The following is a 23621-nucleotide window of genomic DNA, read 5'->3' as shown; positions in this document are numbered from 1 at the left end:
GATCTGATTCCGATATGTGAAATATCAGTATCGGCCGATACCGATCCCGATCCGATACCAGTGTTGTTGTTTTTTCCTCACTGAGTGATGCTAATTATATGTAAATAAACTCAAACCTTTAACTACACATTATTTCACTATAAATGTACAAACTATTAAGAAAAACTTTATTTTTAACTAGTCTACTGGATAATGCTGCAGCAAAATTAAAAGTAATTCCAGTCTAAGTGTTCAGTAGAAAAGAAGGCAGTTTTATATCAGATCGGTGCATCCCTACCAAATGCTACCTACTATTTGGTAAACACCTCATTTTATCGTACACTTTCAGTTGCGGAATTACTTAATCATGGGTGAAAAATACACCTTTGAATTCTAGGGCTGTCAATCGATTCAATTTTTTAATCCAATTGATTACATGATAGGTTGATTAATTAATAGATGGACTCGTCAATGCACACCTGTGTCAGATGGATGATTTTGGAGCGTCTCACTTTGGTTGCGTCATATCATGAACACCTCATTTTTTAGGTTGCTAAATGTCAAGCTAAATGTAGTTTCAAACTTCACAAAACATGTCTTGAGATCCCTGCATTCGGAATTACACTCCTTCCAGCTGTGTTTGAACACAAGAACGCATCCTCATCTTGTGATGTTGCTAGTGAGTTTGTCTGTACAGCTGTGCATTGCCTATAAAGTTGGAGTTTTGCTTACAGCCCCCTGCTGAAAATGGTGGTACATCAAGCTTGAATTGCTCTGATGGTTGGAATATTCCATATTACAGTCCAGGGACATGATTAATTGCAAAAAAAATTTAACACGTTATTTTTTTATAGAGATAATCAAACAGAAATAACACATTAAATAAACATCCCCACTGAAAACCTTTGCTTTGTGTGTGATGCTGCATCCACTCCAATAGGGGTCAGAATAAAGTCTAAGACCACTGGCATACTAGTGAAAAAAACAACAACAAGCTAGTGCGTCATTAAATTCTTAATTTAAATGTAGTTTCATTAACAAGTTTCGGGAGGAGCAAGTTCATTTAGTCTGACCAATCACAGCCAGTGCAAGAGTATATAAACAGCTGCTTACCTCTACGTGGCACTGAGAGTTTTTTGGCATTCGGCCCCACCCATTGCCCCAAACAGACGCATGCAAGTGACTCAGATTATCAGATGCAACTTCGCTGCAAAGCATTCGCCTTTATCAGAAGAGCTCTTCCATCTTAATCATCCCGTTTTTCAACAGAAGCTGCCGCAGCAGCTCATTCGTTTTACAGCATTGACGGCTACCACTTGAAGTGTTATTTTACTCTGTCTTTCTCCCTAATCTCTATTTGCCAAAGCAGATTATTGCGTGAAGCTGCTTCCGCAAACTGGCTCTTCGGCACTGTATACATGTGAAACAGCTCTCTACGACTGCTCATTTGTTCTCTTATCTAAACTTTCCTCCTGGAACGGTCCATTGTGCGAGCTGCCTCCGACTTCATGCCATTCGAACTCCATTACAACTTAATTCGAAAGCGAGAGAAACAAAGACTAACTATTTAATTCAACCACCATTTCAACCCACTCAGCATTTTTATCTGGTTCTCCTGCACAGGTGATTCCTGGCAGCCTCATTACCTTGCCGCGCAGCTCGTTTAGGGTGTGCTCTATTCAGTGATTTCCTATCACAATTGTTTCTCCCTCCAAAGTGCCCTTTGGAGTGTGATTTATTCCATTTGGAACACAGGGGCAATCATGCAACAAGCGAACTCCCTACCAAATGACCACTTCTCTAATTACAACATCTTTTTAAATTAACGCATTTAGCACGAGCACGCTGCCGCATCAGCACCCGCTCCGACCATGCTACAGCTCACTACAGCCATATACAGCTTCTGTCCGAACAGACACGAATCGAATGCGGCTCCGCAAGAGGCGGACCGCGTGCCGTGTCACAACTCATTCTTAATCATTCCTCAAACATGTCTCGCCTCCTCACAGCATCAGAGTTTTCCTCATCGCGCAGCCTGTTAACCATGAAGCAAGCGATTCGACAAAATTCTACTCCTCTTTAGACTATAACACGACTTTCCTCCCACCGTGGATAAATGCTTCATGCAGGTAAACCATTCATTATTTTTATTCTTACAGACAAGTATTCTCTACTTTTGCTCAAACCATTGGATTACAAACACTTAACAAGTTCGACCATAGAACCTAATTGCTGCATGACTTTAAAAGTGTTCAACAATCTGTCAATTTTACACTCCACCCAAGTTTAAAAATAATGGGTTTAAATCGATGCTGGATGATTTGGCTTTGCACTTTGCTTCATACTCACAATATTTCAGTTTTTCTGTAGAATTTATTACAGGTCATCAATATAAACAAGATGTTTTATTCATCTCACTACTGCAAATGGTGCCCATATAGTATCTTTTAAATCTAGCTCCCAGGCACAAACTCCAAATTATTTCATACGTCCTCGTCAAATGAGACGAGTCACCCCGTGCCAATAATACAGAGTTATGAAATTACTCGCCTCACATTGGAAAACAGTCTACAAAGCACCAAACCATACATTTGAGTTAAATAAACATCAGACTCAGGTATTTATCTGGATATGTTGTTTCAGCAGCCTTCTAATTTCATGATAAACCAACCTTAAATTACGTTGTATGTACGCACACGTAAGCATGTTTCCTGACATTGCTTCACATATGTTCCCGACATTTAAACTAGCAACCAGTTATGTTCAGATGCCCACAGACGCTACATTTACCACGTTACCATGTTTACCATTGGCTCAATACATCGCTAAGCAGCACAAACGTGCCGTCCATGTGCCACAACTGTGGCGTCTTTCGGGCCGTGTGACTAAACCTCCCACTACATTGTAAACAGTGCAAACGTGCCGTCCAAGCGCCGCAACTGTGGTGTCTTCGGGCCATGCGACAAACTCCTACTACACTGCAAACAGTGCAATGCACCATTCACAGGCCACAACTGCGGCACGTCTTTAAAGCTACACGTTTAAGCATCCACGGCCCCTCCACCTCCTTCTCTTCCTCTCCAAGCTACCTCAACAAATCTCCACTCATAACAGATCTCTCAACAATCCATGAAGCAAGCCCACTATCCATCCTCTGACATTTCCACCATTCACACGGCCGTTTTCCTCGTTCTCCATTGTGTTTTTCCAACACAATCCATTCCTCATGCTAACATCCTTCCCCCTATTTCTTTCTATACATGGGCCACTGGAGCAGATTCCCGTGTGAGGCTGCCTCCGCTGGCAAACTCCACCCCAGACTCAATCCCCTTCTCACTTTACCCTCTCCTTCCTACCATCCTATTCTCCCCTACCCTGGAAACGTTCCTTGCATGAGGCAGCCTCAGCAAGCGAATCCATTCCAGAATCCTTTTTCAGCCAGCCCAGAAATTCCATCAAACCTGTAACCTGTAATTTCCTGATTTTTCTCTCCTCTCCATATCCTCCTTCGTCTCACATCTCAACCAATCCAAAAATCTCCATCCAGGAACCATCAAGGGTTACCTAAAAGGCATCCATTTCTTCTATAAACTAATTTTCAGCGAAAACTCCTCCTCAATAAACCATCCCCAGATCTCACTTCTCATCAAGGGTATCCATAAATCCCAACCCACCAGAACCGATACTAGGCAACCCCTCACCATCAACCTGCTCATCCGATGTCTAAATACCCTCTGTCAGGGCTTAATTTCCCCAAACACTGCAAAAACACGACGCAATGTTCATCCTCGCCTTCTTTGGCTTCCTTCGCTGTTCAGAACTTACTACCAAGAATCCACCCCACCATTTAAGACATCCATATCATAGACAACGAGACAATCAGATACTTTATCAAACAAAGCAAAACAGATCAGACCAAAAAAAAAGGCATTCAATTTTCATTTTCAACTCCCATCCAGACCTTCCAATTGCTAGCACACTATCGCCATTATGGAAAATCCCTAACCAGAACCCCTCTTGATTTACTATTTGTAGAGGACAAAACCATGCAGTTTCCAGATTCTGGTTCCAAAAACACCTCAAATCCATCCTGATCAAATCCTGCATCCCTGAAAATCTATACTCAAGCCATTCCTTCCGTATCGGCGTTGCAACCACAGCAGCACAAAAAGGCCCGCCCGATCACCAAATTTGTCTACTAGGCCATTGGTTATCTGATGCTTACCTCAGCTACATCCGTACTAACCATCTCCATATCAGAAACGCACAACAAGCCCTCATTGGCTAACCACGAGGCGTTCACAACCAGGGCCGGGGGGGATGCTTGCTTATCCTTGTCAACCAGGCTGGCCCCACCTTTTGGACACCGTGGGGGTCTCTCCAGCCAGTCCAGGGGCCCCCCTCTCAAAGTGCTGAACGGGCCCGCCACTGTGCTCAAGGGCCCTCCCATTTGAATCGCAGCAGGGGGTTCTCCTGTTCGAAAGTGTGTGAGCTAACTCACGTTTATTTGTATCGTGGGCTCCCCATTCGAAGTGCAAGGAGGACTACCCCGTTAGAATGCCGTGAGGGCCCCTCCATTGCATCTGGTGGGGGAGCCAGTTTGGTTTCGAGTGGCTAGGATTCACGCCTCCACTCAGGCCGATCCTGCCAGATCACAGGGTAGGCCCCCGTAATAGGGCGTTGCAGACCCCTCCAACACAATCCATTCAAGTGCTCTCCCATTCGATCAGTAGTGGGACCTCCCACTGAATGCAGTGGGACCTATTCATGTTTATTTGTAATGTGGGCTCTCCTGTTCGCAGCCGGGTTGACTCCCCCATCGAATGCTGTGAGCGCCCTTCCTGTTCGAACGCTGGTTCGGCTTTCTTGCTCGAACTGCCGCCGAGTCTCCTCCCACGGGGCTCACACTGTTCGCAGCATGAGCCCATCTGTCGAACCAAGCCGGGAGGGAGACTTAGTGTCAGTCCGGGCAGCTAGGATTCACACCTTTGTCCGGGGTGATCCTGCCCTTTCACGGGGGTACCCCCCGCATTAGGGTGTAATGAACTCTCCTGCACACAACTGCTCTTCACAGAGCTCATTTCCCTGTTGCCGATACCGCCACTGTCCCTTCAGTGTTTCAACTTGCATTCACTCTCCAATCTTCCTATCCTACACCTCCCAGTTTCCTATCCCCCGACACGGACCCTAGCGCGAGGCTGCCTCAGCTAGCGGCCCAGCTCGATTCTATGTTCTTTGGCACTCCTGCCCATCTCTCACAAGCTAGGCAAGCAACCCCCTCTCCACCCCATCTTGTACATTTCAGGTTCGTCTTTTGGGGGTCAGAGGTTCTGTATAATTCACATCCTTCTAAAATCAAGGCTCCAAAGCTAAAGACTTGCTGTCCTGCTTATAAGCTTCTTTTGTGGGGTAATCAAACTTGGGTCAAGTTTCAAGCCCTTCGCCCAGGACATCGAGCCACACACGTTTACATTATCCTTAATACAGGATTACATTAACAAGGTTCGGGAGGAGCAAGTTCATTTAGTCTGACCAATCACACAGCCAGAGCAAGAGTATACAAACAGCTGCTTACCTCTACGTGGTACTGAGAGTTTCGGCATCCCTCCTCCCCCCAATATCCTCCTATCTGTTCCATCAATACTAATCCAGTCCAGGGGGGTATTCAAGCAGAGGTCAAGTCTCGAGCCTCGAGCCCTTCGCCCAGGACAGTAAGCCACATATCTTTACACTATCCTTAATACAGGATTACATTAACTTGCAAACTACTGAATCTTTATTTAAGCATTGATAATTCTTGTGCAACCCAGAAGAAAATGTGTAGTTACTTTATAAGTATATTTTAAATGTGTTGTTCCTATATTATTGTATAGCTCTACCACTGGATGTGACATACTCATGTGTGGCTTATGACTGAAACTTCATCTCAATGATCAGTTGCTGAATAAAATCCCTACTGCATAATTGATAACCACTGTGGGGGAGCTCAGTTTGGCCACTGTACTCTGATCTCTTGTTTTATAGTAATTTATAAGTGATTCAGCTTCTGAAATTAGCTGGAATACCTGCGAGAACACTTGACTGAAGGCAACGGGAAGAAGCATGGCCTGCTACTTCAGTTTTGAAATTCTTTGTTTGCACAGAAGTTGCCAAATGTTTGAAAATATTGAACAGATTAATGTAATTAAAAAAGCATGAGAGTGTGGCAATATGATTCATTAGTAAAGAATGAAGGTGTTAGGAATAGTTAGTGGGCTGTAATAGGTTAAAAATAGTTGCTTACTCAGGATAAGAAGCACTCCCAGAGCGAAGAGCACTACTGCCAACGTCAAACCCCCGATCCTCAAACTCTCATAGTCTGGTTAGGAAAAAAATAAAAATAAATAAATACATACAGTATAAACAAAATATTCTTACAGAATATTTTACATAGCTTCTTGCAAACTCCAGAAATATATATACTGTATATACAGTTGCAATTGAAATTATTCAACCCCCCCCAAGACAGTAAGGATTTACAAATGTAAGCTTTTCTGAGGACCCATAATTTTTAAACTTTACATCTATATCAGTTGAGTGACACATTCAAAGTCATAGTGTGAATATATAACCTAATATTTGTAAATAGCAGGATTTTTTAAAAATACAACCATGTCATAATTATTCAACCCCTATTGCATGTAGCTGTTTCTTAAATTGGTAAGGCTACACAAGTAATTGTTTTAAAACAAAATTAAGTCATCAATCTGCAATGGCACTTATTTAAGTTTTAAAATGTATGTTTCGCTTTGTAAGCAAAAATGTATTTCTATGCAAAAAATGCAATTAAAAATAAGCTGTCTCAAAAGCTAATAGAGGAGATTATTTCATTACACAAGAAAGGTCATGGCTAAAAGTACATTTCCAAGGCACTTCAATTTCCAATAGACAAAGTTGGCAGCACCATTCATACATTTTTTTTTTTTTTTAATATGGTACAACAGCAACCTTCTTGGGGTGTGGAAGAAAGCAAAACTTCACCAAGGGAAATGTTGACTTGAATATTCAAGAAGTAATTAGGAAAGACTGGAAGAAGGTTTTATAGATGTATGACACTAAACTGAAAATGAGTTTAGACCCATGGGTCAGCAGTTCGTATGGAGTAAGATGACAAGGTGATGACAAGAACGACACCATCCCCACAGTCAAGCATGGAGGTGGGTCAGTCCTGTTATGGGGGTGATTTGTGGCTGCAGGAAACGGCTATCCTGACTATGTGACTGACACCATGGATTCTTTCTGGTATCAGGCCATTTTGGCATGAAAAATGTGATGCCTCCAGTGTGTAAATTGAAGCTCAGTGATCACTGGACTTTCCAGCAAGACAATAACACCAAGGATACATCCAAGTTGTCCAAAATCTGGTTCAGCGATAGGTCGTGGAATGTCCTTAAATGGCCCTTTTAGTTCATCATTAAAATCCCACTGCAAACCTTTGTTGGGATTTCAAGGAAGCAGTGGCAGCACAGAAACCAAAGAATGTCAATGAGCTGGAAGCTTTTGCTCATGAGAAATGTGTAAAAATTTGAATAGAGAGGTGTCCGAAGCCTGAGAACACTTACCTGAAACATTTATTTGCTGTTATTAAGGATAAAGGATGCTCCACAAATGATTGACTTTGGGGGTTGAATATTTTTTACATGACATTTGTGAAGAGAATAAGTAATTTTTATTTACAAATTTGGGTAAACTGAACTCTTTGTTCTCAAAATCACTCAAATGTGTATTAAAAACTTACTTTGACTGTTTACTGAGGTTTTAGTTGGTGTGCTTTAATTCACATCACCAGAATGTATTGCTGGTCAGGGGGGTTGAATAATTTTGATTGATTGCAACTGTGTGTGTATATATATATATATATATATATATATATATATACACACCAATCAGCCACAACATTAAAACCACCTGCCTAATATTGTGTAGGTCCCCCACATGCTGCCAAAACAGCGCCATCCCGCATCTCAGAATAGCATGAGATGATATTCTTCTCACCACAATTGTACTGAACGGTTATCTGAGTTACCATAGACTTTGTCAGTTCGAACCAGTCTGGTCATTCTCTGTTGACCTCTCTTGTCAACAAGGCATTTCCGTCCACAGAACTGCCGCTCACTGGATGTTTTTTGTTTTTGGCACCATTCGGAGTAAATTCTAGAGGCTGTTTTGTGTGAAAATCCCAGGAGATCAGCAGTTACAGTAATACTCAAACCAGCCCATCGGGCAGCAACAATCATGCAACGGTCCAAATCACTGAGGTCGCATTTTTTCTCCATACTGATCGTTGATGTGACCATTAACTGAAGCTCCTACAGCGACACCATCCCATTCATTTCAATGAGAGCACAGTGACTTCCGGCAACACGAGCTGTTGCAACCATTGGTGACAGAGATTGCCGTGGGGAGCGACAAGACAAGTTGAGAAAATGGCAGATGGTGGTAGTGCTCGGGAGTGTAACAGTCATTATTTCTGCAATTCCCTCTGGTACAGAAAGTGGCACAGAAATCGCACACTTAACCCTTATTGTATGCCTTGCAAAGAAGTAGTTTGCCTCTAGCCACTCTCCAAAAGAGTCCAAATCTGTGAAGTGCTGAAGAGATTGTTTTTTTTCCGGACAGCTTCTCCCATTTCGGCCAAAGAACTCTATAACTGTAAATATTACGGCTGGCCTCTCGGTCAACATCTGAGAACTGCCTCTCTTGTCTGGTTGCTCAATTTGGTTGGACGACCTGGTCTGGTTTCAGGAATTCCATTTTTTTTCCTCCTTATAGCTTTTTCTCAAAGTTCCATGACTTCTGTTTTAGTTTTAAGACCTCACAAATTCATTCATATATACAATATGGTCCAATTAAACATACCATGGTCTATTCGAGTATTCAATTCTGACTGCCTGGATGCGTTAAAACCGTTTAATGCACAGGTAGTTCGGGTCAGTTTTAATCACTGTTCTGTATTAATGTGCCTACTGTGCTGTCCTCCATAATGAGACATTGGGAGAGTTTTATGCCTCTGCTTTAAACTACCTCTGGACATGAATAAAGTGTTGCAAGTCTGATGATCCTCAAAGCCGGGATTAACCGTCACATAAAAAAAACACATTATCAAGTCATGCAATGGTGTCTTTAAATCAATTATGATAAAAATGGAGGAGAATCCGGTCTTCATCAACTCTGTATTACTGAGTCAGACCTGGAGATTATTAAGAATGCACCTGCACTTTTCACACATCCATAAGATTTGTAAGGAAAGTTTGGTTTAATGTAAAGCTATGTTTTGTATAGAGGAGGAGAGAAGAAAACCGGGACCAATCAAAGGAGTCTTTTGCTGACCGGCAAAACGAGGCAAAACTATTTGAATTGTAATATGATAAACATCATCTAATTGCTGCACTGCTCAGCACACCCGCTAGAGGGGACCACTCGAACCACTCAATCACACATAGCTGACATATTTTAATTAGCTTATATACAGTAGAAAATTACTCAATGAGTGGAAAAATTTCAGTTATGCTGCATCAATATAGTGTAACTGCATTTTGAAGGCACTGTATCTTTAAAGCCTTGTCTTAAATAAGATGAAAATGAATGTATATGAGGAACTACTGTGTTCATTGATGAAAGCATCTGCCTAGAAAACTGAAGATAAAATGTGCATTGTTCCTTTGGTGCATGTCATGTGCTTGAGAAAGGAATTATTTCCCAAGAACATGCAACAGCTCAATTTGAATCTCTCCTGAATTTCCTCTCAGTGATCAATGAAGTACAACTATCAGACCAGCGTTTATCTAATCCTCTTTAGTCTGCAGAAAGGGTCCTAATTTAGCTCAAGTTATTGGCTACCAATTAGATTCCACTGTTTTTAACTACATGCTGTTTGAGAAGAATGTTCCTTATAAAGCAACAGAATCCTAATTGTTTTTGTGAGTTAATCTTACCTATGTAAAATTTTTGTAAGCAGTGATTCTTACCGTATGCAAATGGGTCCAAGACTTTATTTTTTCCATCTGATGGAGACAAAAGTGTATTAACCACAAGGTGTAAATACTATCTGAATCAATATTTTCACTTTAAGTCTAAGGATAAGAAGAATGTATTATTCTGTTAGGTATTTTAAAACTGGAAATGAGAAGTTTTAGATTAAGCAATAGCCTCACTTTACATATACTACTAGACAAAAGTTAGTACAAATACAAGTAATATTAAACACAAAATGTAAATAAATACATAAAACTCATGGAAGAATGGGAATTGTGCAGTGAACAAGAAATGTTAAACAAATGCAAACCATCTTACATTTTAGATTCTTTAAAGTAGCCACCATTTGTCTAGATGGCTTTCTTTTTTTTTTTTTTTTTGCTGCATTACTTTTGATTTGTAGTGTATGTATGGTTAAAAATAATCATACACAGTGATCCTGTACCTAAAAAAGGTGTAAACTTACCCTGGGCAGCGGTGTCAGACAAAGCTAAGACAGCCAAGATAAATACAGGTACAATGAGGCGAAAGAGAGTGAGAGACAAAACATAAGCATTAGTATTATGTTACAAAATAAATAAATAAATAAATACAAATCCAATAATTGAAATTAGACAGCTACACCTGCAATATTAAGGGATGATTTCACTAAGAATTAAGATTCAGTTGATTATACACAAGCTTAAAATGACCATAAAAATAATAACAAGCTTGGAATATGCTTTCACGGGGGAGAGTATAAATACAAGGCTGTCAGTTTATAAAAAAAAAAAAAAAAAAAAACTCATTAGATGCATCTTTACTTAATAAACCACTTGATGTAGGTTGCAGTGGGGCATATAATATTTTTAAAATAATCCACCTCCTTTCATAAAAGGCTTGTTGATTACTTAATTTGGCTCTCACAAATGTAAGTCTGTCTACATGTTTCTTCATTTCATACTGTATTGTAAGATACTGTGTTCTAGAGCAAGGTCAGAGGAATGTACTGTACAGAAACCAAAAAGGAAAGCAGTGACAAAAAGTAGGATGTGGAGATATAAATGAGACTGACTATACAGTATACAGTAAAGAAGAGTTAGTAGAAAAGAAGGCTAGAAGGAATGAATGAAGTAAAAAATGAAGGAGGGAGGGAAGGAAGGAGAGAAGGAAGGTACAACGCGGGGAAAAGAAAGAAAGAAAGAAAGAAAGAAATGAAGGAGGGAGAGAATGGAGGAAATAAGAAAGGAGAAAGTAAAGAAAGGAAGGAAGGAAAGAAAGTAAGAGAAAATGAAGGAAGGAAGGAAGGAAGGATATAAGACATGAATGATTCTCTGGGACTGAAAAGACTGTGGCTGCAGTGTAAAAAAAAACAACTTGATGTGAGCCACCCGAGCCTGGCAGTCAGCAGTGCACTCAGCAGCAGAGAGCCGACTGGTTTGTTGACAGAGCAGAAAGATACATTTTTAACCAGTGTAAAGAGCTCTCTGTGTGAGTATGAATCTAGTGCACATGTGCTGGTGGTTTCATGTAGGCTAATTGGTGGAGTCTCTCTCAGAGGACTGAGATGGATGGGAGTTTTTTTTTAAACCATTGCTCTAATTTCACAGATACATATTGTTTGGCAAAAGCATGACAGCAATACACAGACACTCAAAAGCACTCATACAGTACACACATGGAGCTTTAGATGTGTTGGGACACAGAATTTAAGAACTGTATAGAAGGTACACATCACACACTGATAAGAAGAAAAACATGCAGCTAATTAGAGGGATAGTTCACCAAAAATTTAAATTCTGTCATCATTTACTCACCCTTATGTTGTTCCAATCACAAATTAGCAGAATGGAAAAAAGTTAAGCAGAATGACAGCCACAGTCACCATTCAATTTCATTGCATCTTTTTTTCCAAACAATGAAAGAGAATGGTGACTGAGGCGGTCATTCTGTCTAGCATCTCCATTCATGTTCCCCAGAAGAAAGAAAGTCACAAGCGTTTCTTTGAAACAACATGTGGATGAGTAAAATGATTACAAATGTTTAATTACATCAACTACAGTGTGTCTTTAAAGAGAGGTAACTCTTCAAATTCTCAGATATAAAATTGTGGTAATGTGCCATGTTATAGCTTTTTTCCAATTTTCTTTCAGTTCTTTCCAAAGCTAGAGGATACAAGGAGCTTGAAGAGATATGGAGGTGGGGACTTACCCGCCACATAGACTAGGAGGGAAAAAAGGAAGACCAGGACAGTTTCCATGGCAACTGTAAACTGTAAGGGGGTAAGTAAATAGAGTGAGAATTGGTGTTAGTGGGTTACATGCTTACCGTGTTCATAAAAGTCTACAAAGATCTCACAAGCATTTAAAATCATGACAAACTCTGCCCTTGACTGACACATTGACATTGTTCCTATCCAAATCAGTGCAATATTTAAAGGGCACAGTCAGGAAGTCTGACAGCATGAGGCTTAATTTAGCGTATCTGTCTTCTCAAAACTCACAGATCCCCATCTTGTTTTTTTTTTTGTGTTTTTTTAGATCTGTTTCCAGAGTCTGCTGGTTATTGTTGTTGTTCGCCAATGTGCAGAGGCTTTTGAGAATGATTAAATAATGTGACATCCATTACCTATTTTTTTTCTGTTCTCATAAAAAAAGTGCAGCTTCAAAAAGGACAGTAAACAATTGTCCATTTACACTAAATGTTCAAGCTTTTGTGTTCCAGTGGGGGCATTGCCTTTACCTCTTTGGAATTGTTTGATTTCTTAAAAGAGTGAAAATTCTTTAAGTTTGTTAAAGAGTGACGTTTATCACTGCCATTGATCTGGGGCTTTGTGATAAATTTTGCTCTAATATAAAAGTTGAATATAACATTTTATTCCAGTTTCCAAAATTATAGTAAATGAAAAGGTTAAGCCACAAAGTTACATTTTCTATCAATGTTTAAATGCTGTTTAAAAATCAATGCTATCTTCAACCTATAAGACTTTCTTTCTTCCATGGAGCAAAAAAGGAGATAGGTTACAGGTCGAGGTTACAGTGAGACACTTACAGTGGAAGTGAATGGGGCTAATTTTTGGAGGATTTCAAGGCAAAAACGTGAAGCTTGCAATTTTATAAAGCACTTACATTAATCCTTCTGTTTCAACTTGTGTATTTGAGCTGTTAAGTAATTTTACAGTCGTTTTAGGGATTTAAGGTTCACAGCACTATGTCATCATGGCAACAACTTTTATACTCTATTGCTTGTCATGCTCATATGAATCGAGCAACACTTGTGTGTTAACTAATCGTGATGTATCCACATTGTCCGGTGAAGTTACTGTAACATGTTTACTAATATTCATGATATCTGAGTATTTTATAACATTGTTTCCAGGGTAGGGTTGCACCAGCTGTGCGTAAGTTCTCACACAAGTTAGGATGTAAAGTTCACACTAAGAGCTTAGTAACTACTAGTTACTAGTGCACCACCTGTTCTTAAGGCAAGACTTAACTAGTAGGTCGTAAGCTCTCCGTAAAGTTATGCGTAGTCGCATAATATGACGTTTACATGTATTGATCCAATAAGCAGCCTTCAAATTTGTACACAGAGGTGTTAAAAAGCTGTGAATTTCAGTTTGATCTTGTTATGGTTGATGTTCAAACCTTGTTTGCTCACATAACTGTCAGCTGTAATAAATTATATCCCCATTAAAATAAGATATGTAATAAATCAAGATTTCATTAATGGTATATTTAGCCTATGTAAATAATATTAAATAGGAACTGTATCTAAAATAAATAATGGGTGATAAATAAATACTAATACAACAGGCTGGAAAAATAGACATTTATTCATTTGAATATCTTATATATTTTGATATGTTGAAACTTGACAACGGCCAACGCATCCTGAAAACTGCACCGTTAGAATGGTTTCATGCTGAAGAGCTGCTTTAAAGTACGTTTTTTTCTCTTTTGTAAATGTAAACGAGTGTAAATGTCAACATCATCATTTATGTCGAAAGGACTGAAGCCTGTCACGCAAAACATGAGCTCATTGATCTCATAAAATATCAGTCTGCTTTTTTATTCCATCCGTTACTCCTGGTTGGAGGCTTCCGTAAATATTTAGTTTATACGTAGGGTTACGTCCTACCTAAATTTAATGGTGCAATGCTCAAATATTTAGTAATGCATAAATTGTGACTTAGTGCCCATTTACGCCACAACTAGGCTAAGTTGTAACGTACGTATAGCTGGTGCAGGTTCCCTAAGAGTGTGTGTGCCGCTGTTTTCTAATTTATCTTGCCCCAGTCACAGAAATGCACAAGCTATCACTTGTCCTTTTAGCAGATTGTCTGTTTGCAAGACTGTTTAAAAGCCACTATAGATACAAGTTACTTCAAGGTAGTTCCCCATGAAATGTATAATCATCTAAAGTTGTTTAAAATGTACAGATTTCACAGCACAGTAATGTGCATATAAATTTATTTAGTGTGTAACCATCTATCTATTATAACTTTACTGCTAAAGAAATGATAAATTAAATGTATTATTGTCATTTTTATTGCATATTTCTGCATATTACTTTCATGTTTAATAAAGTGTATTTCTTCTCCATCATTATTCAATCTTTTTTATTTTTCTTATGTTTTCAGTTAACAGTGTTATTGTGTGCAGTGCACAGACATACTGTTGTAGTATTACGGTTTTCCTTGCACAATATAATCTAAAATATGAATGTCTTCTATTGAACTTTTCTATTGAACTTCTATGTAACAGCACTTGGAGTGCAGTGTCAAAAGATTCATGCACGCAGAAGATCGGTGCAAAAACACAGCTCACATGAAGTGTTCTTCTGCAAATTGCTTGCAAATTTAAGTTTCAACCACAAATGTCACTAGAGAGCACAAAGTTCCGCAGTGCAGCTTTAAATTAGATTCTAAATGTTATTATTAGGGGTACACCGAAACCACTTTTTCTATAACTACACATTTCAGTATAAAACAGAGTAGACAGAGAAGAATTACAGTACATATATATATATATATATATATATATATATATATATATATATATATATATATATATATATATATATATATATGTATATATGTGTGTGTGTGTGTGTGTGTGTGTGTGTGTGTGTGTAAACTATAAAGAAAATTTTTTTCAAAATTTGAACATTCTATTGAACATTCCACTTTTGTTTTTCACATTGTGCAGTATGTGGACCTTAAATGTGGAATGGATTCTTTTGTGGATCTCTTTTGTGTTCAGTTTAGATGTGACAGGATATCACATCACTCACATTACTAGTCAATTTAAAAATTAAATTAATTTGTAATATATTGTATAATATAATTATTAACAATAATAAGATTTCAGTTGTAATTTCTTTCACTTTAAAACCTTCTGGCATTTATTTTGGTGCTTTAAAACCCTCTGGCTTTTATTTTAGAGGAATACCCCTGGAAGCATTGCATCATCATGAGCCGCATGTGCTATGTGTGTGTGCGTGTCAAACAACAGAGCAGCGGTATTCACTGAAGTGTGCTGCACATGCATACTTCATATTTACATACTTTGCGGTTTACAGAACTATTGTGGCTTCAAGAGACTTTGAATGTAATGCAAGAGTTGGATTACTGTAATGGTGCTTTTATGCTTCATCATATTGGAGCTTGACAGTAACCGAAATTTCATTGCATCCTCATTAGTAACCAATTTATCACACTAAAATTATGTTACCACACATATTGTTTACTTCTTGTGGCTATAATTTTGAAACTGTGAGTATCTTAATGTTTACAGAGTGGCTCTGTTTACTTCCATTGTGAGTGTAAGTGCCTCACTCTTTTGCTATTTTTAAAGAAAAGGAGAGACGAGTCAAAATTAATTTTTGTAGCAACGGAAGCCTTTGCAATAATTCTTGTAGAGGACTCGTAGTAAGCATTACGTCATCCATTCATTCAGTTCTGACATCTCATCCAATCATGATCTAGCTTATGCCTTATAAGGTACCACAGCTGTCTCTCATTGTTTGTTACGCTGTGTCGCTTTCACCCAGCGCCATCCCGTCCTGGAACTACATAAGGGAGACTAAATGATGACAGAATTGTAATTTTTGGGGGGAACTATTCCTTTAAAGGTGCTGCGGTCAGTGTGAGAACAAAAGTAACCCAGTGACATCATCTTTTATCAAATCACAATGGCTTCTGTGCACCTCCCTTTAATTTAAATTAGCTGCTCCAGGTGGCAATTAGTAGCATGTCTGAATATTTAACCACCCTCTCTAAGAGAGAAATTGAATCTGTCACATTACTTTCTACGTTTAATCATTCATCCTGCCACCAGTCCTGTGGTCCCTCAAATTGTTATTCTTTATGCTCTTTCTATGGAACTGGGAATGAATACCAACTGCCTCATGCAAAAATACCCAACGCACACACACAACCCCTATTATATAAACATGCTGTAGATCTATATACACAACAATACTTATGTAAGGCCAATAATTGCTTAAAAATATCCAATCTGTGTTTGCCAGCTTTTAAATTTGTCCAGTGCTTTGGCTTTTTTACAGTGAGTGCAGGGTTCATACAGGCATCATTGAATGAAAATCAAGGACTTTCAAGTACTTTTTCCAGCACCGATTTTTCTTTTTCAATGACTTTAAATAAGAACTCTGAGCTTTCATATAATTCTGAGTTCCCAACTTGTATTATGAGTGACGTAAATAATATTTACGGAAACTTGGAAAAATAAGTCAGAAACTTGCAATTAGAGTCATTCCGACATGGCACAAATGGACTATTAAGAAATGTGTAGGAGCTAATCAGCCAGGAAAAGTAATGCACTATGTGTAGTATGTGAAAATTTTAACATATATATATATATATATATATATATAAAATTTGTTTGTTTTCAATTAACATGATGTCATGAAGTTGCAGATATTATTAATGATTAGCTGTCACTGTTTGAAATTATTTTAATATTTGCAGATGGTGACATACATGCTGCCATTCCATGAGGTATATTTTCTTTAGAGTACACTTTAACGCGACACAATGCGTAATAAAACTTTTTTGCCACTACACAACTCAATCACTGGCCAGTGTTTAATGACAGACATTTTTGTAAACTAGTGCAAAATCTGGTCACATATGCAAGTTGTAGAGGTCTGTGTATACAGTACATATTAACATTTGGAAACAACACAAAGTACAGACATTTGATTTGTTTTTTACCCACACCACCATGTCACGTTAAAAACAAAAAACAAAATGAGCTGTGGTTGGTCGCTTTTCATGTCAGTCAGATGGACCTAGGTATGCACCGATATGGAATTTTTGGCCGATACGATAACCGATAATTCTGTGTATTTGGAGGCCGATAACCAATATATTTGTAGATAAATCTATATCTGGATAGAAATCTACATTTTGTGCGTCTAATTACTAAAACAAAAGCCACACCTTATAAAGCAACATCAGAAGCACTTCTAATAAAATTAATCATGTAAAGTGGATTATTGTTTTATTTTATAACAACTTCAATTGCTGAAAACAAGGAACCTGCAAGAAACATCTAAATCTTTTAAATCATTTACCAAATGTAGCCAACTTTGAACCAGTTAAATAAAGAAATTTTACATTCCTGTGGCCAACTTCCTTTTTTATTAAAAAACAACCCCCCCCCCCCCCCAAAAAAAAAAAAAAACATAATCAAACTCACTGTAAACACAATATGCTTTAACATAAAAAAAGAAACAAAATGCATTTGGCATAAATAAATACTGTATATTTGAGTGTTTACTCAGATCCAATATGATCCTCTAAAGCAAAGCCAGAAGGCAGCAATCAAAACCTACTTGGCGAGTAACGTGCCTGAAAAAGCCATAATTTATTGTTTTTAATATATCAGCCACATTTTCTTATCGGACCTATAACCGATAACTTTAAAATTCACATTTAACAGCCAATACCAATATGGCCGATGATATATTGTGCATCCCTAGATGGCCCCTTTCAGTCTTGGGTGGTTCAAACATGTATGCTGTGAGCGGGAAATTTTGCAAATATAATCAAAAGGTATGTGGAAAACGAATGCGTTTCTCAGTCAAGCTAAATGTGTTAATTTCAAGCACTTTTAAGCAGTTTTCAACAAAACATGCAGATTTTCCAGGTATTCCAGCACTTAAATTTCTAAAAGCTAAATTCAAGCACTAAAAGCACTTTAGGGACCTTGTGCGGACCCTGTGAGTGTCTGTACTAACATTTGTTAGACAAAGACGGACAACAGCATTTGTTTAGTGTCATGGGCATGATATTAGTGGATTTAGCCACCAGTCCTGCGGCCCCACTAAGACAGCTTTCTGGGACCCGGGCTCACTGGTGTCATTTGCTATAACATTAAGCCCTGGAAGACTTTAACAGGAAAATGACACAGGAGTACATGAGATTAACTGCCCTCAACCACAGGAAGGACATTTATCCTTCTGAGTGTTTTCTGAAATGGATGGTGTGTCACGGAAACAATAGGCAATTCATTGACCAAATTATGCCATGGATGTTGAGCTCAGCTTTCAAAACTTCTATCCATCAATCCAGCTAGTGAAACCTTAGTTTCTCAAAAAGGCAAGAAATGTGGCGGCCTGTCAGAGGAGGCCCGGGAGGCTAGCCTCCTCAAATTTTATTTATAATTAACACAACAACAAAAGTAATAAAATTACCTGTTGTTTTAATCAATTTACCTACAACTCATTTGCCTTTAATGGAAAATTATGTTTTAAATATTTATTTCTCTTTCATGCACAGTTGCCCAGGTGAGTTTATTCACTGTATGAATCGATATGAATGCCAGCGGAGGCTGATGGCATAAAGCCTCTTCTCGTTAGTAAACTGAAGAGTGCAAATCCATATCAAAATGGATATTCAATTGACACAACGTCATCTGCTTCCAATCAGACTGTGCCTGAAAAAGGCAAACTGATGCAAAATTAAAATGGCTTAATTCATAACCAATCATTATCAGAGGTAATCATTCAAGCCAATCCGCTTTGAGAATCGTGTTAATGCGCTGTCAAACCTTCTTGTGGTTAACGTGACAGGTGAAGAGAAACATTCATCATTTGCCAAAATAGTTATGAAATAAAAGTAATTGGAGGGTCTAAAAGACAGAGTAGTGAAGGATGGAGTTCTTCTACACATACTGTTTTAGGTAAGTAAATGTTACTGTACACTGAATGGGATCCTCCATTCATTTATAAATGTTTGCATTGTTCATAGTCAGTAGATGGCACTACATGATTTGTTCCAGTTGTTTACTGTATTGAGAAGAATTGGGTTGGAGATCGGTAGTTATCAAGACTATTTTATCATGGAGTGGAGATCATCTGTGCATGGAAGGATAATTAGAATCAGAAGAATCAGAATCAGGATGAGCTTTATTGCCAAGTATGCTTACAACCAAATAATTTGTCATGGTGACAAAAGCTTCCAGTGCAAAGAGAATGCAACCATATATATATATACCTACATACATACAAACATATACATTTAAACATGTATACATATAGTGACATACAAAAAAAAAGATATAACAGATAAACAAAAAGAGAAATAAACAAAAGAGCAATAATGTTCGAATATGCTATATACAGATGTACAGTTATGTGCTGGTGATGTAATGTACTGAAGAAGAGGTAGGATATGTAAAAAAAAATATAAAAATGAAATATAGATATAAGTAGGAATGTATGGATTGAAAATTGCACACGGTTGTGTTGACAAAAAGGAAAGTATTTGGGGGCAGTTTTAACTGTTCAGGAGGTGGATGGCCTGAGGGAAAAAACTGTTCCTTTGCCTGGTTGTTCTAGTGCTCAGTGCCCTGTAGCGCCGGCCAGAGGGCAACAGTTCGATAAAGAAGTGTGCTGGGTGAATGGGGTCAAGAGTGAATTTACCAGCCGTTTTCATTACTCTGGATGTGTAAAGTTCTAGCAGGGTGGGTAGGGGAGCGCCAATAATCCTCTCAGCAGTCCGAACTATCCTCTGAATTCCTTTGATGTCTGACTTAGTAGCTGAACCAAACCAGACAGTTATAGAAGTGCAGAGGACAGACTCAATGACTGCTGAGTATAACTGTACCAGCAGTGCCTGTGGCAGGTTGAACTTCCTCAGCTGGTGAAGGAAGCACAACCTCTGCTGGGCCTTTTTAAATTTAGTCTATGTGGGTTTCCCACTTCAGGTCCTGTGAGATGGTAGTGCCCAGGAACCTGATTAACTCCACTTAAGCCACAGTGCTGTTTAGAATGGTGAGCGGGTTTAATGCTGGGGTGTTCCTCCTATGGTCCACTATCATCTCCACTATTTTGAGTGTGCTCAGCTCCAAGTTGTTTTGACTGCACCAGATGGCCAGCTGTACAACCTCCCATCTGTATGCAGACTCATCGCCATCTTGGTTGAGGCCGATGACAATAGTGTCATCTGCGAACCTCAGGAGCTTAACAGAGGGGTCCTTGGCAGTGCAGTCATTTGTGTAAAGGGGGCACCAGTGATGATTGTACATGTACTGGAGGTAAATTTCCCCCCATTCTCACTAGCTGCTGCCTGTCTGTCATAAAGCTGGTGATCCACTGACAGATAGAGGTGGAAACAGAGAGCTGGGTTAATTTAGTCCATAGGAGAGTGGGGTTGATGGTGTTAAAAGCCGAATTGAAGTCCACAAAATGAATCCTTAGATATGTCCCTGGTCTGTCTATATGTTGAAGTATGTAGTGCAGTCCCATTTGACTGCATCATCTATAGACTTGTTAGCTCGATAAGCAAACTTCAGAGGATCCAGAAAGGGTCCAGTGATGTTCTTCAGGTGGGCTAACACTAGTCTCTCAAATGACTTCATGACTGCAGATGTCAGAGCAATGGGTCTGTAATCATTAATTCCTGTGATTTTGGGTTTCTTTGGGATAAGGATGATTGTGGAGTGTTTGAAGCAACAGGGAACTTCCCACTGCTTCAGTGATGTGTTGAAGATCTGTGTGAAGATGTGGGCCAGCTGGTCAGCACAGGATTTTAGACAAGTGGGTGAAACACCATCTGGGCCCTGTGCTTTCCTTGTCTTCTGTTTCCAGAAGACCCGGCAACCATCCTCTTCACAGATCTTAAGTGCAGGTTAAATAGCAGGAGAGGGGAGGAGGGGGGTTGCAGGAGGTGTAAATGTTTGTGTGATGTGAAGGTCGGTGCGGGTGTGAGGTCTGAGACTGTGCTTTTCATATCTACAGTAAAACATATTAGCCACTCTAATCTCCTTTGTCAGTCTGTTTTTGCCTGATTGTACAAGATTTTATCCCCACTTCTGTAAGCATCCTCTTTGGCCTGATGAAGCTGACTGAGTTTTGCTGTAAACCATGGTTTGTCATTATTGTATGTTAAATAAGTCATTGTTGGAATGCACATATCCTCACAGAAACCGCTATATGTTGTCACAGTATCTGTAAGCTCGTCCAGGTTGGCGGCTGCAGCCTCAGAAATGCTCCAATCAGTGCAGTCAAAACAGGCTTGTAGTTCCAGCTCTGCTTCATTGGTCCATCTTTTTACAGTCTTTACTACAGGTTTAGCTGATTTTAGTTTCCACCTGTAGGTCAGAAGAAGATGAACCAGACAGTGATCAGAGAATGATCAGAGAGTCTCAAAGCTGCTCAAGGGACAGAGCGATATGCATCCTTTATTGTTGTGTAGCAGTGATCCAGTGTATTGCTGACTCAGGTGAGGCATGTAATGTGCTGTCTGTATTTGGGGAGTTCACCAACATTTGTTGATGTAAAATCACGTTCCACCGCCTCTCGTTTTCCCTGTTAACTCCACGATGTGATCTGCTCTGAACAGCTGGGAACCCGGTAGATGTAATGCGCTGTCTGGAATGGCTTCACTCAGCCAGGTTTCCATGAAGCACAATGCAGCAGAATTTGCAAAGTCCTTATTTTTGCCAGTGAGGAGAAGTAATTCGTCCATTTTGTTAGGAAGAGAGCGGAGATTCGCTAGATGGCTGCTTGGCAGCGCAGTATGAAAGCCGCACTGTCAGAGCTTGACCAGCGTGCCCACTCTCTTCCCTTGCTTGCGTCTTTTAGCTCACTTGTACAGCACTGCTGCTCCTCCAACTCAAATGTCCAACAGAACTTCAGAGTAATCAAAAACCGGTAAAAGATTGTCTGGCGTGTGCTGCCGAACATTCAGCAGCTCGTTTCTGGTAAAACTGATCGGAATTAAATTACTAAACAAAGGACAAACAAACAAAAACAGCAAAAGAACTGGAGAGCTCCATACCGAGGCGGTCATTCGCGGCGTCATCTTCTAAACTAATTACCAGCATTATGTTTTTTGCTGGTAATCAGATCAAATAAAAAATTTAATTTTAACTAGGGATGTCCCGACATAATTTTCGGAGAACAAGTACGATTACCGATACTTCCATTCCAGTACTTTCCGATACCGATACCACCTTTTTTCTAATGGTAAATAAAAAATAAAATAAAAACCTGATTAGAATTAGAAAAAAATCTATATAAAATAATAACTGTAAAGAAAGCCAAGAGAGATGAACTTAACTTTATTGGTTTCAGCTATTGTAACTCAAATAAGATGTAAAGGCTGTCTAAGAATTATTTTGCATATTTAAGATGAAGATTCTTTTTCTAGACAAGAAAAATCTCTGCCTGTTAACATGTATGGACCTATGAAATCCATTAGATATTTTTCACAATTTCTTTTTTATTATTATTTCTTTCACAAATTTCATATTTAACAGTTTAATACAATGCTATCATTTAAGGGTGTCTAAACAAATTAATTCAATAAAACTTTAATTAAATGAAAATAGAACAATTATCAGTTGTTTTCAACATACTGTACAATTGCATTATTTTATTATACGAAGTGTTTTTTTGTGTGGTTTTTTTTTTTGTTAAATAAAGAGCTGCACAAAAGAGCATCACAGATGTGAGAAATCGCTTAATATAAATCAATTATTATTTTGTTTTTATAGTAAATGATACATGACTATAGAGTAAACGTTGTTCCCCCATTATATGCTGGAACCGGTTTAGTGTCTAACCCATTTTTCAGTACACCAATTTAGCTCAGTTTTCCCCATAATTTGCACTGGCAAACGAGCATTTAATATTTTTAGCTTGAGTTTTGCCTCTGTTTTTCATGACAAAGTTGCTGTGTAACGAAGGGTGAGCCCCTACTCTCTCCTCTCCACCAATAGCGCGTGTGTGTTGAGTGTACTAGTCACACTATGGCTGCCATCGCATCATCCAGGTGGATGCTGCACACTGGTGGTGGTTGAGGAGAGTCCCCTGTTCACTGTGTAAAGCGCTTTGAGTGTAGTATCAGAAAAGCGCTATATAAATGTAACGTTCATTCATTCATTTATTCAGTGAACGGAATTGGACCATATAAACGTATTCGTTTCTCCCCTGTTTGCCCGTCGGTCAGTATTGGGATGAGTTTGCTTTAAGTTTTTGAGTTTGGTTCAGTTTCCCCTCACAGCTTGCTCTGGGGAGTGAACATTAAAAAAAACGCTTCCCGAATTCAGCCTCTGTCTCCATGACCAAGGATCATGGGACATGCATAACAGAATTTGATGGTCATCAAGCACAAG

General features: G+C 39.0%; 1 protein-coding gene across 5 annotated transcripts in view; it reads right to left on the bottom strand.

The window, feature by feature from the left end:
• Window positions 1-23621, bottom strand: part of LOC127429592 (FXYD domain-containing ion transport regulator 6-like) — a 45211-nt gene that overhangs the window by 5184 nt on the left and 16406 nt on the right. For 3 of the 5 annotated variants that reach the window (XM_051678716.1, XM_051678718.1, XM_051678715.1), the window contains 4 exons: window positions 12184-12244; window positions 10460-10483; window positions 9987-10022; window positions 6263-6337 (listed from right to left, as the gene is read on the bottom strand). In XM_051678716.1, the coding sequence (XP_051534676.1) occupies window positions 6263-6337; window positions 9987-10022; window positions 10460-10483; window positions 12184-12232 (184 nt within the window). In that variant the 5' untranslated portion in view covers window positions 12233-12244. The remainder of the gene's footprint in view (window positions 1-6262; window positions 6338-9986; window positions 10023-10459; window positions 10484-12183; window positions 12245-23621) is intronic. The other 2 variants (XM_051678720.1, XM_051678719.1) reach the window with 1 other exon arrangement.

This window comes from Myxocyprinus asiaticus, chromosome 39 (assembly GCF_019703515.2).
Source record: "Myxocyprinus asiaticus isolate MX2 ecotype Aquarium Trade chromosome 39, UBuf_Myxa_2, whole genome shotgun sequence".
Classification (NCBI taxonomy): Eukaryota; Metazoa; Chordata; class Actinopteri; order Cypriniformes; family Catostomidae; genus Myxocyprinus; species Myxocyprinus asiaticus.
Note: the sequence above shows the minus strand (reverse complement) of the source record. Positions and strands in the feature narration are given on the sequence as shown.